Here is a 19,145-nt window from a genome sequence, read left to right as displayed (position 1 = left end):
CTTGACTATCCTACCCCAGAGCTTTCAGAAAGCCATTTTTCAGGCGTGGGAGAACAGCCCCAAGAATTAGTCGACCTCATGTTCCAACAGTCCCTCTGTGTGCTTATGAGTTGGCACAGTGATCACCCGGTTAGTAGTACTCGCCGTCATACAAGGTGGATTCCAACAGATAGCGTATGCCATAGTTTATGGGCCTTTGCGCTGATACTGCCTATCCAGTGCCCATTGTACTGTAGCGCACCCAGCTACGCACTGGCAATAAAAGACAGTAAATTAAATAAACTTTCAGGCTATTCTAGCTATCTGGTTCTATTGTGGTGCCTTCCTTTCAAGCTGAATTAATAAACTGCCAGCCTGATAAATGCGAATAATTGGCATTAGGTTCCTTTGTGTTGTGAAAGCCCAGGTGACCACTAGTTGCAATCTAGAAACTTCCAGGTTGACACTGAGCTCTAACACATTCACCCGCCAGCCCTTTCGATTTCTTTTCTTCTTTTCCCCCTCCTTCTTCCCTCTCATCCCCCTTTCTCCTCTTTCTCTCTCACCCCCTCATGGAGAACAGCTAAGCTCTACCGGTACTCCGCGATAAAGAACAGAATTTAGCGCCGTTCATACACACCTTACACATTCCTACCACTTCATCCCCTCTTCTCTCTTCTCATCCCTCTTCTCCTTATGAAGAAACGTTAGAGTCTACCGGTACTCCGCGAAAAAGAACAGACTCTAACGCCATTCATACACATCTTACATAATTCTCCTGTATTATTCCCAACACCTAGTTGTCTCATCAAGTCTCTCCGGTACTTCCGCGAAGTTACGATTCTTGGTTCTACTTGCTGTGTTGGCTCAGAGAAAATTTCTCTCACTCTCCTCTCCTCGCTTACACCTCCCACAATCCCGCTTATTCTCAACGCCCTCTTTGCTCCTTTATCATCCAAGTTTTGAACAACGGTATGAGAATACAAAGAGTTTTCATTATACATTTGCTCGGATCTGACATTGTCTTAGCTCACTGCTTCGATTTGAGCAGTCACCAGCTTCAGCGAAGGTAAGTAATTCAAGCAGATTATCTGCTACTCTCTCGACTCAGGCCTTATGGTACGTGAAGCTGACATCCACCAGAAGAACAAGTTTTTCAACTCTCCACACGCTTAGTGTGTGCAGTGCTCAGTCAAAGTAAGTCCAATCACGAGTGTTATTCCCATATTTTGGAAGCTCCTAGCTAATGCTCTTGAAACCAGCAAGATGGCGGAAGGCACCGGCGAGGTCGATAAGCGTGTCGCTTTTGTTGATGATGAAGCCAACGTTTTCGCGGCCAACCTTCTCCGCCATGACGATGTGCCCACTACTGATGCATTTGATTGTGCGTTTGCTGTCATGGGCAAAAACGGATGCACTGGTGTACTGGGTATTCTCGAAGGGACCAAGGACACTTTGGGTGTCAAGCCTCGGTTTCAGCCGATTATTCAATCTGGAATAGCGTCGTATCTCCAGCTTAAGTAAGTTCTTTGCGTTCATTAATGGTAGTTACGACTCTAACGTCCATTTTGCGTGTTAGGTTCAGAGTACAATTCCAGCCAGTTGGAGATCCTCATCCTAAACAGGATGATGCATTCATCTATCTCGGCGAGAAGATACTCGAGCGCGTTGAGGTAAAGACACTTGTTGCTCACGACCTCACACCTACCAATGACGAGGTAGCTGCGCCGAAATTCCTCTCGGAACATCACAGTAAGCTTGGTGATCTCATTGAGCAACGCAAGGCATTTCAGGTCCGCATCTACCTGAAAAACCGCATGTACAATGCTCGTAACATGTTCACTGAGCGCGTGTATGGTGACGGCTCAGTGAATTTGACCCAGTTCAAAAAGTATCTTATCGCGAACAAGGTCTTAACGCTTTTCGTACTTGGTGACGGTTTTATCCAAACATTGAACATGGGCATGGATGTCATTCTCAACGACCGTGCCGTGTACAACCAGTGGTACCCCAAACATCCAGAAAGACACTACCTTCAACTGGGTGACTATCCTAAACCGGAAGAACGGCCCGTCACTGTGTGCCAGAAACCGAAAACTTCAACTCAGGACTTCAGCGAGTACGCCACAATCTATGGTTTCGGTGCGATATACGAACACGAACACCATAAACGCCAAGTCCAAGCACTCAAGAAGGCGCCCGTAACACTTCGTGCCATGCACATTCCGAATGCGGGTGATCGCAGGTACTACGCGTTCATAAAGATCGATGCAGAGAAGGAAAGTAATGTGGTTGATCTGTATCCGGGAGACCACTTGACTATAAACTGGGATCCCAATTTCTCGGAGGGACTCGAGGACGAAGCACCATCCTCGTCCTCCGAAGTTGACAAGCCAGTCCCTGAGGATGGCCAGGAAGAAGTTATTCTAGGGACAGACAGGGACGGGGACGGCAAAGATGACCCTAAATTTTGGCATGCCACTGTTGTTCACCCATTGCCAGTCACCCCCTTCGGTTATATCACACTCCTGATCACTCGAAGATGGTCCAGGAAGGAGCGAAAATGGGCTGAACTTAGTCCGCACGAGCTGAAGGCTATCGACTCTTCGGCTTTTCCAAGGCCTATCGACGCCGCCAAAGCTATTGTTGCGGCACCGGGGCGCGAGGTCCAACTCAATTTCATTGACTCGGCCGAGCCGTTTGCACAGAGCATCACGGCTCTTAGACATATGGCCGACAATGAGATCCATCCTCGCAGGCGTCTTCTACTTGGAAACGCTCCGATGAGGCTTGAGGCACGGGACATGTTCGAGGGTATCGATGTCCCTGTGAACTACAGCGAGACCGTCGGGTTCAATGCTGAGCAAGCGGAAGCATTCAAATCGCTCCGTAAGCTCGCTGGCGGTGTCGGTATCTTCCAAGGGCCACCCGGGACCGGAAAGACCCACTGGCTAATTCATTCAATTATGCCTATTCACGAACATGGGATCAAACACCCAGAACAACGTAAACAATCCCTGCTCATCGGACCCAACAATGCTGTAGTCGATGATCTAGCAAGAAAGGCAAACGAGGTCGTCAAGGAGGTGTTCCCCGGTCGCGACATCATTGTAGTGCGATGCCACTCCATGAGTACTGAAGAGGATCTAGTGCTGCAACGCGCCGCTTCCCATCGTGCCCCAGAAGCCGATGCTCGCCCACCTATCTTGGACGGCAATTCGATTGATATCTCGGACGGTAGTCTCGCACAGATGGTCACTTCATATATTCTCGCGTCGGCTTATGCAAATGAGACCGCAACTCAAGAAGGTGTGACGGACAAGCGACTAGCATTAGTCGAGCTCAGTCTCGGATGGCGTATGTTACAGTTGTGTGGCATCATTCCCGCCAGCTTTTCCGAGCCCGAAAAGTACGGACTCTTCGTGGCTGCGTTCAATAACTACATGAGCAACGTACAAATGAACGAAGATAGATGGAAAAACCTCAATCAGCGCCTGAGATTGCTACGAAACGACATGTTGGCCAGAGCAGACACTATCGTCTGCACGGCATTTGCAGCAAGCAGTACACCAATTCGAGAGAACGTCTTTCCTACGGTAATCGGTGTCGACGAAGCTGCCCGGCCCACTGAAAGCGAGCTCTGGGCTGTGCTAGCATATTTCAATCCTCCTGGGCTCTTACTCGTGGGTGATCACTGTCAACTCCGACCTCTAGTGTTCACGCATCCCGAGAACAATCCTTTTTCAGGTTACTCTCGTCTGTCACTGTTTGCGCGCCTGATCCTCGGAGGACATCCCTCAACGATGTTCTGCGAGCAGCGACGAATGATCCCCGGATTGTGTTCTGTGGTTAGCCAGATTTTCTATAACTGGCTATTGCGCACTGGTCCTCTGGAACAAATCGTCATTGATATTGCCGCTAGTGTACAAAAAGTGATGCGGCAAACGACCAAGTTCAAGTTATATCCCTTGACGTTTGTCGATGCTGGTGATACTGCCAGCATGAAGGATTCTCAAGACAAATCCACTCTGAACATGGGAAATGCGTCGGTCGTCAGCGCTATCGCGGGTTGGCTGATTGAGAACGGGATCTCGGCTGAAACCATCACCATTCTCACACCTTACCGCGCTCAGCAACAACTGCTGTATAGTATGGTTCGACAAGTCGAGAGCCTTCAACGAGTTCAAGTGGAAACCATTGACAGTTTCCAAGGCAGGGAGTCGTTCATTGTGATACTGGACCTCACAGCCACTGAAGATCTCCGATTCGTTGCAGACCCGAATCGATTATGTGTGGCACTGAGTCGGGCGCGCTCCCATATGTTCATTGTCAACAATTGGGAAAAGACGCATGGCTTTGAACCGCGAAAAGACAAAGATAAGCGGCTTCTCAAATGCCTTCGTAGCACTTGTGCCTTTGTGAAAGGTAAGGAGGTACACAGTGCCATCCCCGATTGTTTGACTCCTAGGATCAAACGCGCTGTGGAATTGTACAATCTCCTGCCAGATATGCCCATGTTCCCCAACAACCACGAAGAGTCGGATCAGGAAGAGCAGGAGACTCTGCCTCTGAATAATTCAACTAATACCCAGGGCAATTGGAACCCCGCTGGCACTCAAGCAGTTGAGCCTGCGCCTCCAAGCACTTTGCCTCTCTCTGGTGCTCAGGATCAGTTGAACTCCCCGGACACTCAAGCAGTTGATCCTGCAGCCTCAAACAATTTGCCTGCGTCTAGTGTTCAGGATAGATCGAACTCCTCGAACACCACAGCGACTCAGGATCACGGCGCAGCAGAGAACAACGGCGTTTGGGATTTCTCGAACCAATATGCGGAGATCGAGGCCAGAGCGGCTGCGAGCGCCGAAGAAAATGCTCAGACCGATAGCGCTAGCCACCCTGAGTCCGCCATTGCGGAGCATGTCGCTGCGAGCGGCGAACAAGATGCTCAGACCGATAGCGCTGGCCACCCTGAGTCCACCATTGCGGAGCATGTCGCTGCGAGCGGCGAACAAGATGCTCAGACCGATAGCGCTGGCCACCCTGAGTCCACCACTGCGGAGCATGTCGCTGCGAGCGCCGAAGCTGAGCCGGTCGATACTCAGTCTGGCGGTCATGCGATCAATGACCAGGCTTACGAGTCTGGTGCAAATGAAGAGATCTACCACAATGAGGAAGAAAATTCGGATCGCCGTTTCACTTCACCAGATATCGAAGACGGCTATGTCCCAACATTCCGTTTCGCTGTCGACTTTGACCTTAGCGCTGAAAAAAAAGACTTGTTGAAACATACCATCGAGGCAATGATGCGTCACATGGCTCGTATGGACGTTAGGGTCGAAGAGGAACTGCTCAACGACGTTGCCGATAACCACTCTCAGACAACATCATTCTTAGATAATGTCTATGCGACTCACCATGATCATGAAGACACGGATGCCCTTCTACGATCCCTAGAGCCAGGCATACTTTCTGATATCCAGCAGACATTCAACCAGGCTTTTTACCCCGTGCCAGTCCATCTTACAGCCGGACTAGATGATACCAACACCTCCGGTAATGAAGTACCTGCGAATATGTTGGGACCGCAGCCGACCACTGGGAACGACTTTGTTGACGATGAGGTGGACGATGATTTCCAGTGTCCGCCTAGAGACTTCTGGTAGCACCATTGATTACTGGCGGACTCGGCACAGGATATACCAATACGCTTGCACCTTTGTCCCTAGTTCTCTTTTTGTTTGCACTGAGCCATCCGGGCACGATCCCTTGATGTAATTTAGTTTCGTACTGGTATCAAATGGACTCTCATTCTAATCACCATTGTTCTATTTATCAGGCAACAAGTAGCGTAGATAGCAGTGCTGATGGCGTTGATATTCTGAAGGCACTCTCATTCTTGGTTAATTACATCGAGTACCAACTTATAACAAGGCTTGTTAGAGGATCACGGGAAGGGCCTCTGACTCGAGCGCCATACACAACGCCAGGCTCGTCTCGAAGATGAGCCATGCAATCGGCGGTGCATCCTGGCTCCATGATTAAGACATCATCACCGCTCCACTAGGTGAGGGTGTACAGGCCGCAGATTTCGAATGGGGTTTGGGGCTAACATCAAAACGTTCTTAACTAGGTAGGTGATAAGCGCGTCGGAAAATGCGTGAAACACCGTCTACAATGGATATATATGAGTAGGCTAAGCTGATGCAAATGGAGCCAATGAAGGAGGATATAGATTATATCTGGGAGATAACTTGATTTTGGACATTGAGGGGCGGGGGCGTGGCCCAGAAGCGTAGAGAACCAAGGGCGTCTCTATTTAGACTAATCCTATCATATCCAGCTATGGCAAGAGTAAATCCCGAGTTTCATCCTAATCCCGATTAACAACCGTATGCAACAGTATGAGGTCTGAGAGTAATTCATGACAATAGCGACTCGCGCGGATCAATATAGAGGATAGCTAAGGCGCCGAACGATTCGATAGCAGTAGTGCGGGAGACGATGGTGCAGCCAAGACAGACGAGGGAGAAAACGTGAAGGCCGTTACGTGAACCGGACACTTGGGATGGCAATGGCTGCGGTACGTGAAGCGTAGGATAGAGGCATGGTTCAGAACCTAAAATAATAAAACTGGTCAGGAGACACCCTTCTCGGTAGAGTTATCAGAGAAGACTCTTTGGAGTCTGGCACATACATGTCACTTTGTTATGGATTCCAAACAATAGGACCCAACGCTCAGTAGGGACCTGATGGCTTGAAAGCCCAACCCTATTGAATGGTACGCAATGCAGCAGAGCGCGTACGTTTTTGTCCAATGCTGGCAGCCAGTGCATTCATTACGTGGTCATTGTATACGACATCTCGCCCTAGAGCCGTAGATGTACCTCCCATAAGTGAGCATTCTTCGGGGACGAAATCGCCATCTCGGTATCCATCTCATCATCAAGTTCCTCATCTGCGCGGGTTCAAGCTTCCGTCCTCCTAATCAGCGTCGTGTCCGCTACCCTCTCCACCATTTGCAAGGCGCGGTCGCGTCTAGGCTGGAAGCCCGGAGCGCCGACGCTTCGTGCCAACAAGGTACGACAGAGCCGGGTCATTTTCCGCCACGGTAGCAGACTCGATAGTGCCAGCTCGACGAGTGCGATTAGCGCTGACCTGAAAATCCTCTAAGTCCTGCGTTCTCTTGAGAAGCCATCAGTTCGGTTCTATCTTGCGATTCGGTTCATTATGCCGATTGAGTCTTCCATGCTGCCGGTCAAAAGCCTAGGAAAAGAAGAGAAGTCAGCAATGTCCGTTGTTTGTAATATTTCACGTCAAAGACAATAATAGGGCAGCTCCCCTGGATGAAAGGAAAAGAGCGATGAAAAGAGGAAAAAACTTGGGCGGTATTCATAGCGCGGTTGCCTTGACAGAACGACATATTTAGGGATTGGTCTAGGCTTCCGAGCTCCGTGACCATCGAAGAAGCCCATAATATCATACATCTTCGAATCTTCTGGGAGCGGACCCTGGCCGGTTGAGATGGAATAATGATACTGCAAGTCACTGTCGCACCAGACCTAGATCCAGCGCGAGAGGTTCGTATTCTGTTTAACTCTGTAGCTTTGTGTAGTTAGCAACGAGTATCTGAGTCTTGGGATAACCTATCAAAGGCACTTGATCATTCTGCGTGCGTTGTTGTGGCTTCCCAGCTATAACAGACCATATTCGTTGCGGCCAGTCGCAGGTCGCATGCCGAGCGGCGCTCAATTGGGCGCCAGATGAAATGAGAGATGTTTTGACCAAAGCGTTGACGAGCGCACGTAGATACGGCCAGCCGAATGAGTAAGAGCCCAATTGGTCACTGAAGGTGGTTGAATGCATTGCGTTGTAGGTATTTATGTCGGAGGTGGAGTTTCGGAGAGGAGAATGATCTTCGCAGTTGATGTCAGGGATCTACCTACCTACTTCTAAGACCACTTTTTACCCGCTGTTCGACCTCACTTGACTTTCTCCTCGAACCACTACGATTTACTTTTCTACTCCGTGCGCGTTCCCAGGCATAAGCGCCTCGAATCTTGCATCTTGTGCAATTTGAAGCTGACTTTGCGTCATTCGTTCTGTCCTCTCCCCGATGATCTAGTCCTGGATCAACACACGCTGCTTTGATAGACCTCCGGAGTGTTGAGCGGGCCAGGGATGCAAGAGCCCATAGTTTGGTCGATGACTATGTGAGAACCTAGGCTTTATGCTATATCATACGTACTAATATGGTTTCTCCGGTCAGTGGGCCGCCGTCGGAGCCACCTTCTGACACATGGTCAGGAACCGGCAGCTGGAAGGATCGATGAGACGCGCATATACCGGGCTGCCGGTCCTTGCCCTGCTAAGGACGCCTCCAATTGGGACATCGACCCCGAAGTTAGATAGTCATGGCTGAAGGAGGGACGCGCTCATAGCAACGTCAATATCAGAGGCCATTCCCGGCATGTTCGAACTTCATCAGAGTCTGGGTTGGCTTCTAAAGACCACCTATGAGATCCGCAAACCTTGTGGCACCTAAACTGACCAGCTAGCAGAACACCTAGTCAAGAATGTCTATTCCGATCCAATGGCGCCTAGACATCACATTTCCCCAACAACCCTGCGTGATTCTCCATGAATCAGACCTTCATTTCCTCCGTTACCTATATGTGTCAGTGCTGCAAAAACCAATCCTCCGTGGTATCCTCTTGGCCACAACAATGTCCAGCTGTGATGGGCAATAGGTCTTGCTTCTACTACTCTCTAGGTAGTTTCCTAGAGCCTCCGCTCCGACAGCATCTTCAACCTCTTCAACAACTAAGAGCAGTTCAAACGCACGGGGGAAATTGCCCGCGGCGCAACCGTTCTGGATGGTGGTTGCTTCATCCCATCCTGTCGAGCCGGATTTTGTCTCAAGGAGCCGAAAAGCTGCTATGTATACTCGACGAGAATGGTCCTGTCACACTGGGGTCAGTGGTAATGTTTACAACTGGTGCATGATGTATAGACGCCCGCGTTGCTGAGATTGGGCTTGAGTATGATGTTACCCCCCTCAGCTTGTGACCCATGCTTTTTCTCCTCGAAATCCTCAACATAAACGCTATTGTCACAAGCGGAAGGACATGAAGCTTCAGCTGGTTTATAACTAGCACAGAAAAGGCACCATTCGCACTATGGATAGCCCTGTCCAAGCGCTACCGGTAATCCAAATCAAGTCGAGATGCATTCCCCACAATCCTGTTCTGGAGAACGTGAATCTCTTCCTTTTCATTTGTGCATGGATTTAATACGAATACTGGGGTGTCTGAGCTCTCATGCGGCAACAGCCTTGACAGATGCCTATCCAATTCATATACAGATGTACTTCCACTGACCTGGTGCAGCGGGACGCTCTAATATACGGGACCTAATCTTTGACGACAGCAGCAAGTCACATACTATTCTCCTGCTAAGCAACGCCCGCAGCCAAACCGTAGGCTTGTACGGATACTTTGTCACCTCAAGGATTAGGTGCATAGCTGTGTAATCAGTGGTCATTGATCATATTGTCAAAATTCGTTTCGTTCCTAGAATACCATTTTCCGTCCTACTCGGAGCCAAGGACAATTTCAGATGTTGACGGGAAGTTTATCAGTTCTCGATTGTGTTTAGATCGGAAAGTGAAAAGAATAGGGTAATAGAATGGCGCTTTGAATGGATCATGCAAAAGGGTAGCGAGACCCGGCGCAACTTTATCACTGCAACCTTAGAAGCAAACGCCGAAGCGGATGAGGCGGCTGTCGGCTTTGATGTCAAGGACCCAATGAGTCAGCACGCGATTTGGAAATGTTAACATATCCTTTCGTTCCGTATGACGGAGATCTTGAACCGCCCAATTCAACCGTCCTTCACTGAATGGTCCTGGGTCATTAAGAGAGAGTCCGCTTTTCCACAGAGACTTCGAAACGCATCGCGATACCTGATAAGCTATGTACACACTGGTGCAGAATGGACCTAGTAGGTCGAAGAATCTGAAGTCGTTTGGGAATGTAGGCAAATTATTCGGCATCGTCCGACATCACCCCGCAATGTACTCCGAGTCGCTGGGCTGACGCATTAACGCTAATGAAACCGATGAGACAGGCAGGTCCCTGGGCGCGACCATGTTAGGTTCGAACAACTCTGCATCCCTGTCGCTGCTATTTTGTCAAGAAGGGTTAGTCTGAAATGTTTCCCACGGGATCGTGAATGCATGTTATAACTTACCAAAGTGCCACGTGGACCACGATCAATCATCCTCGACTCAACAAGCTCAGAATCTGCGGGCGCCGCCGTCGAGGACGATGCTGTGCATGATGCGGATCGCATCTAATACAGCGTAGAAATAGAACCGGGCCACAAAGGACAACCACGCGTCGTGGTTGCTGGATGTCAGCGCATGCGTGCCGCGGACTTTAACAAGCGCGCGGATGCTGTTCTTCTTGTTGATGGTGACATTGGAGATCTTGCTCTTGAATTTAAGGTAATAAATCGTCGTGTTCGCGCGCGAGGCAACGTCCTCCGCAACGCCAGACTGCATGTACAAGACCAGCTATTCTTGCTGTGCGACCATCTGACCGGTCGAGGTCGTGATCGAACCTATGATGTTGCTACCGATCTTCGGACGCATGGGCTTCAATGCAATTCTCTGGTGAGCAGCTGGTAAACGCGGGATGTCCAATGGGCACGAGTCATCAGTTCGTGCCGATTACATCCCTGCCCTACGCGATGTGATTTACGCAGTTGCTCGTGTCGATGGGCGTATCCAGCTCTGAAAATGGAAACAGGTATGTTCGGCCAGTAAGCTGTAGCTAACAGTCGCAATGCAGAGGAGGTCGGAAAGAGGATTCTAAAAACCAGGAGTCCGCGTCTCTGACGATTGCCTTCGCCGCGCCCCTCATCGCGAAGCTCAGCTTCAAGACTTTCTTCGCTCTTCCCTTTACCTACCACTTTTTCAACGGCCTCCAACACTTGATGTGGAAGGCTGGTCGCGGTATCACCAACAAGTAGGTTATCCAGACTGGCTGGGCGGTTGTTGGTCTTAGCGTTGTCAGCACTCTTTGGTGTGCTTTGCTCTGATTGTACTTGGGGATTTTTCGTCTGGCATGCCTACCGGGTTCTGAGAAAGTGTGGTTGCACCCCTTGAAACAATGGAGCAGTGGGATTTCTGAATCTGCATCGAATAAGAGGTACAGGAACTTGGGCTTCAGTAAAATTCAGTTTGGTGTTATCCACTCATGCCGGGGCGTATCGTTTTATCCGCGCTAAGGACGGCGGACAAGAGCAGCGAGTAGCCGCAATGCGCCACATTACATAGGCAAAAGTCAAGACAGTTTCCCTGGCGACACAGTTCCGCCGGCGGAGGAGAAGGTGGATATGGGCGGCGATTGTCCCATATATGCCAGGGGTATACGTGCGTTCCCACCTCCACTCGCTTTCACTGCGCGCTCCATACTAAGATCTGTCTCAGGATCTGGGCGTAGCGAGTTCCCTCTATTGAAAGAGGATTGAGCCGCCATTGTGAGGCTTGACTTGTCTGCGACGGGCCAAAATACAGTGGTATGCGCTTAGCATATAATTCGGCGCTTTTGATCATCAACCAAATCCATAATCGTGCCCGCAAACTCCTCTTCTTCATCCCCTGCTTGAGCCTCTAGTTCGCTCCGGTCTATGTAAGCTCGAGTCAGACATGCCTCTGCAGGTGGTGGTAGTTGGGGGAGCACAAGCGCTGCTAACTGCAGTGGTACGGAACGATTCCAAACCCAAGAAACCCTATCCATCTCCAAGGATTGATGGACAACGGACCAGTCATTGTTGACTGATTCGTACCCAATGCAGAGAAGATTCCGAACCAGACATCCGTGTCTCACGGGAGCTTTTTATCTTCCGAATGAAGGTAGCTTCACTCCAATCACTTTCCTAAGAAGTACTTTGCTGACCAGAGCACGCATTTGGGTGTCATACCCAAGAAATCTCCAGATTCGCTGCGATATTATGTACTCAAAGCACGACACCTATCGAGTGATGGAAGTGCGCTCTGGCGTCCCGGCCTGAGTTTCTCAACCTTTACCATCAGCTCGTGCAATGAGGCCATGAGGAGGAACAGTTTCGAGAGCTGGGTGTGGTATTCAGGCGATCTCCAAGTACAACAGCCAGCCCTGCATCGTTACATATGAGTGTCTCGATGTCAAGCAAATCGCAACCCTGGTCAGACCCGATGGTGTTCATCCGCTAGGTTTTGCCAAAGGAGTGTACGGATAGCTCTGATGATGAATCCATTGGATGGCCGGGCCTCTTAGCAAACTGGCAATCGCGCCAATTCAAAACAAGTGCACGGCTCGACATTCTTCTGAGGTTTTCGGATGAAGCTTGGTGGAACATCCGAAGGCCATTAACGGCTTCTTCACAATTGATTATTGACCGATATTCCCATACTTCCAGCTCTGGTCGATACCACGGTGCAATATTGTCGTCCTTCCGATCATGATATCGCCAACGTCGTCGACCAGTGTGGTGTCGAGCGCTGAGTATCCGTTCAAGGCATAGTCATTGGCTATGCGTATCCGAAGAGAAGGGACTAAGCGGGAACAGTAAAGAACTCGACCAGACTCTGAAGCAGATTTGTTTCGAGCATGGCCAATACTGAGATGTTCGCTGTTGCCCCAAGTCCTCTCTTTAGTTCGATTTTATCTCACTACTTCCGGGTGAGGGCTGCTCTGACGGTGTCGCTTGAGAACGGCATCAACGTGGAGATGCGTTGGCTTTTAGACAAGACTATGGGGAGTCAGAATAGGTTCTCCGCCAATGATGGGACCACGAGAAGCAGAAGCAAAGCCACGCCCGGCAGCACTCCATCTGCATGACCCTTGTGTGCTTATGCCGTTACGCGAGCGTTGCTCCACGAGGAGTTTCGAAGCGCATATCAAGACCAAACCAGACCGTCCGAAAGGTGCCTGGACACGCGGCCGGGGCTCTACTCCCAGAGACTTTGAAACGATGGAGGATCCAATGACCAAACAGCTGAAAGACTACGGCGGACGCGATGCTTGCCAATCTCAAACGGCAGCGCCGAATGTTCATTACCCTCGTGTAACCACCACCGAGTGCGCTAGCCTAGCATGCTTCTGCAGCAAGCCTTGCGTTGAACGGCCTGCCGATAGGTCACGCCACTCAGGACGTCGGATGAGCTGCCAACTCTCAGGCTTCGAACGCATCGATTGGGGAAGCCACAATTCATTCCTCGATGCAAGGCGGTTGACGGCGGTGTGCATGTATCACTCTTCGTAGGTGTACCGGAAAACGACTCGGTGGGAGTTGACTATGACCATCTGCTCACTTGGGATTTGCCCGTTTCATTATCATAAGGTTGCATCGCGCAAGTGTCAATGGGGATGCTTCAGCATCAGCAAGTTTTATTGGTTATCAAACCAATGTTCTTCATCACACTAATTTACTTCTATACTCAATTAACGTGATCATATCGGCTTTTCAGAAATTTCAACTATGTCCACAAGAAAACTCGTATTAGAGAGAGCTTCCATGATATTTAGAAAGTGAGGGGTAGAACCCCTGCCTATTCTTGCGGCTGATGCTTTGTCTATTAGCGTTCGTCTGACCCAGAGACCTCAGAATTCTCCTCCTACCACGCAGTAGTCTTCATTTCCCAATTGCTCGAGCGTCACTGTATATTAGATGCTGAACAGTGTAGATGACAAAAAGACTGCAGTTCAATAGCATGAGTCTAGCGTAGGGCTGTTGTTCTTCTGTCTAGTTAGCTGCTCATGACTGTTGCTAATGATCTGAGCCCGTGGACCACGAGAACGAATGTTCCATTGAGAGGGACCATTGACTACGCCTGGTGGTCCTCATATCAAAGCAAAGATGTTGGCCGCCAACTAACAGGCTATACCTGCACCCGTCTCGATAATCACCATATTTCAGCCCTGGATGTTTCCCATTGCAACCTTGACCAGGACACTCTCGCCTTCTCAATCAAATCCTCAGCAACATCACAGAGGCAATGACTATGCAAAGTCCAACCACAGTTTGTTTCACGGGTATCGTAATGGTCTTCGTCGCGGTTCCGGAATTTATTGTCCACGGCGAGTTCCGCATGTAGATTGCGAAGAGGCTATCAACAACATCCGGGTTCACCTGGATTCGTTAGCAAGACAGCCTAATACAAACAGTTTACACAAGGCGCACTAACCGTGAAGAGCGAATCGCAGGCAATCCATACAAATCGCACAGTTTGCCCACGGGTCTTTCTCTTACTTATTACTAACCATCCCCATTTGACATTATAGGGCAAAGATCTTCTTCATCGCTGGAAGGGACCAGTGGGTGGATAGTCTGGGTTTTCCCATAATCGAGACGAATAATCGAGACGGGCAGTCTTCGGTATGGTTGCCGATATCGTCAGAGGTAACCCCTCCGCCTCGAAAGCAAGGGATACATCAGAGCACTGCACATGAATCCCACCTAGCGGCGTTGGAGGGCTGCAAAGTGCGAGTCCTTGTATATGGACTCCATAGTCCGCCTTATCTCAAATGACGTAGTCAACACTTGTGCGTCCGGAGACTGCGGATCAGAATCTTCTCCGGTGAATCAGGAGCGAGGAACAGACAAGGAACGGAGGACTGGATCGCGTCTATATAATATCCGCACCAAGACGGTTCAGCGGTTGGTAGCCTAGTGGGAGAATCTATCAGAGAACTCACCGGAATTGCGAATGCTAGGACAGGCACTCAAAAACCAAACATCTTGAAGAGATTGAGATTGTAACCTTCGAAAATCACCGTCCATGCAGCGCGTGTACTTGACGGATCTTGTTTCAAGCACTGAGCAATGTAGGGAAAGCTTTCAATGGCACGCCCTCGCCCAATTCCACAAACAATGAACGTCTTCATCTGAAGCCTAGCAGCACTATGGGACTTCACATAGCGAGCGCCATCGTAACAGTCAGGCCGACTCTAAAAAAGGGACGAGGGACAAGGTGAGCACAGCGACTGCGAAGAGCCCGCCGAAGTAGCCCACCGCAAATCAGGGCGGCTAAAGCGGGAAAGCGCGTAGTATGAAGTTGAAAGGGCATCAAAAAGTCCGTTGAAACCAAGATATCTTGAACGAATGCCGAGCGATGGAACGCAAGCACTATTTCCGAGAATAGCGGTTGAATAGGGGTTTGACCGCACAGCGAGCGAAAGCCATTAGGTGCTTGAGTAATGATAATAAGAGAGCAGAACGAGGAAATAATAGTGGTATTGGGACGCTGACAACTGATATTGGAGTACAAAGTCAGATTGGCTGATTATGCGGCTTGGGAACTTCAAGCTTATCGAGTCAGGTGCCGATTCGGTCTCCGAAGTCGCTGATTGTAGCTAGTCACGTGATTTGACGTGCTACGTTGACTTTGGGCGTCAAGAAGACGCTCCGAAAAGTAACAACAAAATCACAACCTCCAAAAGCTGCGCAATGAGTTTCCTCCCATTTAGTATTGAATATCATGTACTGACATACAGGAGAGATCATTCTGGTCTAGCTCAATACCCTTAGAACGCCCATCTTCGCAACGCGGGTCCGCCCTGGTCAACCCTCAATACCATGGTATGAGACGAATTCCATCCGCCGCCGCCTCTGTGGCTGGCAGTGCATGGAGCTCTCCGAACATTTTCATATACGGGGGTATTGAGGAAGCCTTCCAACTGTGAAACGTTCGAGAGCCCTTTCAAGGCGTCAGTTGGATAGCGTCCTTGATGACTTCATTGCTCGTCGAGTGACGGGCTTCTTCATGGGCTAGATCCGATAGCGCCCTCGACAACTTCATTTGTCGTTGAGCAAAGAGCTCCCGGGGAGAACCTAGCAGGTCCTGCGGAAGTCTTCCTAGATCCTGATAGCGTCTTCGACGATTTCCTAGTTTAACGAGCGGCAAATTTCCTCTATAGATCGGATAGGTTGTTCTCGGACACATGCCGTGGACACCTTTCAAACTGCTCTACAGGCGTATGAGGGATGAGTAATCTTGTCTTGGTCGAACTCCTTGGTTGTTCGCTTATACCGCATAGCTTCTTCCCGCTTTCACAGGAGCCTCAGAGGAACCCCAGAGCCTCAGTAGTCAATGTCGACAAGATTGCTTACCTACATAAAATGTCTATACCCCTACCCGCGCATGAGCTCGCTGCGTTTCACCACCGGCGCCGTCAGCAAGCTCCGAGGTCGATTTTCTCTGCAGGCGTTCGACGAACCTCTGCATTGGCGATTTCCTCAAGCCTAGACCGGATAGCCTAGTCATCATCCTCACCTGGATTGTGACAAGATTCCTCTTGACAAACCGTCCCTGAAAGCTGCTGCGGAAGCCTTCCCAGACTCATCGGTAGACGTGCCACGAGATGTACCGACCTCCTTGCGACGTAGCCTTCGTCGTCGAGGAACCTGAGCGAGTAGATCTTGGCCACGATCATACCGTGGAAGCCACAGGGATTCAAGGGGGAATTTCTCGTGGGCAACCGTTGGAGCAGCGTTGTTGTTGGCTATGAATTCGCACAGTCGCCGGACTCGAGCGACCTGGTTTTCCCTTAAACAAAAGGTAGAGGGTAAAGTCCGAGTCATACTGATCTAGAGGGCATCTATAAAGATAAAGTCCTGTACGTTGGAAGGCTGTCCCAGCATCTAAATGGGAAGCAAGGGTGGTGGAGGAGGCAAGCGAAGGATCAGATTGATCGAGTGGTATATTTAGATACATGATAGGCTAATATATTATCTATCTATACATTGCAATTGTTGATCCCTTGGAACAGACTCAGATGCTAGCCACATCCGAAGATAGACAGAAATAAGGGAAATCACAGAACAGAGAGGGAAAGAAATTAACTTCAAATCAGAATGAAACATTAAGACAGCTTGTCGAGCATAATGCGTAGGCTCGTGGCGCATATAGATGACGAAGAGAATAGAAGCGCCAATATCACGAGTAATGAGTTGAATGGCCAGCTCACACCAAGCTTACGATTTCTTGGTTTTCTTGGCGATTGAAAATCTGGCAAAAACCTGTAGAACGATGTCACGATTGCGACCTTGGTTCAGGAGCGCTATAGCTCCTTCGGTGCCTTCGTTCTCATGAGCGGCTGCAATGCGGGCGAAGACTGGTGGTGGCACCGACCTGTGACTCTTTACGTTATTTCGCAGATTCTCTCGATGGCGCTCGTGGTATCGAAGAAGCCACTCAACGACTCGATTATCATAGTTGCCGGGATCGTTCTTTAGTGCTAGGTTTACTTTTTTGGCGGCCTTACAGCACCTGTCGGAGAGTAAGTTGGTGTATTGGTTTAGGATCCTGCACCCGGCTTCCTTTGTCTTGAATGGCTCTCGAATGTGTCGAGATGCTCTATCCTTTTCGGTCTTGCGGTCACGCCAGGCCCGGTAGTCTTTTGGTGACTTTTTCTTTTCGGCTAAAGCAGCCTTTTCCCGGGCATTGTGCTTTTCTCGATTGCCTTCCCGTGCACGATACTCGCGGTTGTATTCCCTTTGGTTGGCCTGGTATGTGGGCGAGTTGATGCGATCGGCATTTGCTAAACGCCAGCGTCGACTTGAAAGCTTCCGAGCAACCTTCAGGGCCTGTTTTTGAGCGGGAGTCATGCGAGCGATCCAGTTCCGATATGCACGGCGGTTCCGTTCGGCAATCGTAGACTCTTTTCCAGTGGCGTGAAGTTTCAAGGGCCTCGTCCGGGCCTGAGACAGCTCGAGATGGTCGATAAGGCTGGCAGCTTCTTCGTCGACGTCCTCGGCAAGATCGGCCGCATCGAGGCCTTCCTCTTCCTCATCGTCATCCTCGTCTTCTTCCTCGTCCTCATCATCTTCGTCGCTGGCCTCTTCGTGACGGTCATTCAATTCGCCTTCGGCGTCTTCCTCGTCAGCATCCATGTCGAGGTCCATTATGAGGACGGAATTGGTCTGAGATGTAGCGGCTGGGGTGTTGAGAGAGAAGCTGGAGGAGGCATCGGGCGACAACGTAGTTGACGACACGTCTGTGGAAACAGTGCCTTTGTTCAGCCATTTAGACATAACTGCTTCAGAGCCATACTGATCGGGGATATGTGTGGGTGGTTTCCTCATGCCTTCGAGAAGACATAGATGCGTACAAGCACCGTACCACGAAAACACCTCGTCGGGATCTCCGTACACACATTCCATGCGGAGGGTTTTGTGAACAGACTGGGCGTAGACACCGAAGAAATCACTGTATATAGACTCGGCAAGGATCGCAGACTGGTAGGCACGATACACCTCCTGTTCTGTCCTAAGCATGCATCGGGGGATCCTGAGCATGGTGAAGAAGTGCGCCTTTAGCGGAGGTGGCCCGGTGACGAGGGAGCATTTGAGGGTACCTAGCTCCGCTGTCGAAGGATGATCATGAGAGTATTTGCGGCGGCGTCCCCCGCCACGGCCAGTTGCAGAACCTGTATACATAAAGTGCAGGCCGGTTGTTGGGTCAGATAGAGTTGAGTCGTAGATGAACTTGCCATACACTACGATGTCCTTGGTGTCGTGCCAGGGCTGACTTAGTATCTCTGGGACAGTAGGTGTCTCTTCTCTGTTCAGCATTCGCTTGATATTCAGCGGTGAGTAGCTAAGCATAGAAGCGATGACCTGTTCATCGCTCTGCTCCTTTAAGTAATCAGACCACGGCTGTGATTGACGTCCCTGCCTGCGGTTGCTGAGTGACACTTTAAGCCGCTCCGTATAGACGAGATACCGTCCAGCGAGAGTCGCCATTGCGCCCGAAGTCGTTGAAATATGTCATCATGATCAGAAACCCCGTTAACCCATGAAGTTGTCATTGCGTTGGTTTCAACAAAACGGAAGGTGCCACGGACACCTTGGGCGATAGGTGCAGGTGCTCAGACAAGGAAGGCACAACCATGTCCATACCGCTCGATGATGTGGTTTGACAAGACGAAGCAACCAAGCTGAGGATACGAACGGCAGGTACATAGGTTCGAGTAAGCTAAGCTGCATAAATGGTAGGAAATGTGTAATGAATTCGCGCCGCAGCGGAAGAATGCTGGGGAAGGCCAATGAAGGTCTGCAATGCCCGAACATCATATTTTCGCGGAAGTACCGGACTGAGCAGACACCACAGATCAATTAAT

General features: G+C 50.0%; 2 protein-coding genes across 2 annotated transcripts; one reads left to right on the top strand and one right to left on the bottom strand.

Annotated features, from left to right (window-relative positions):
* Positions 1-1,245: 1,245 nt before the first annotated feature.
* BDW74DRAFT_173012 (DEAD/DEAH box helicase) lies at positions 1,246-5,642 on the top strand (the record flags this gene model as incomplete). The annotated part of the gene is made up of 2 exons (XM_073727712.1): positions 1,246-1,499; positions 1,559-5,642. 2 exons carry the CDS (start codon positions 1,246-1,248, stop codon positions 5,640-5,642), a joined length of 4,338 nt encoding a protein of 1,445 aa, XP_073590279.1.
* Positions 5,643-16,801: 11,159 nt separating this feature from the next.
* Positions 16,802-18,919, bottom strand: BDW74DRAFT_9832 (uncharacterized protein). Its single transcript, XM_073734229.1, has one exon. The coding sequence runs from the start codon at positions 18,766-18,768 to the stop codon at positions 16,999-17,001; it is 1,770 nt and encodes a 589-aa protein (XP_073590278.1). The 5' UTR covers positions 18,769-18,919; the 3' UTR covers positions 16,802-16,998.
* Between the last annotated feature and the right edge of the window lie 226 nt (positions 18,920-19,145).

This window comes from Aspergillus multicolor (assembly GCF_047715735.1).
Source record: "Aspergillus multicolor strain CBS 133.54 unplaced genomic scaffold BDW74scaffold_1, whole genome shotgun sequence".
NCBI classification, from domain to species: Eukaryota; Fungi; Ascomycota; class Eurotiomycetes; order Eurotiales; family Aspergillaceae; genus Aspergillus; species Aspergillus multicolor.
This window is presented reverse-complemented; position numbering and strand designations above follow the sequence as displayed.

What these genes read in the sequence shown, in the direction of transcription:
- BDW74DRAFT_9832 (XM_073734229.1), bottom strand. Translation starts at nt 18,768, where the DNA reads ATGGCGACTCTCGCTGGACGGTATCTCGTCTATACGGAGCGGCTTAAA.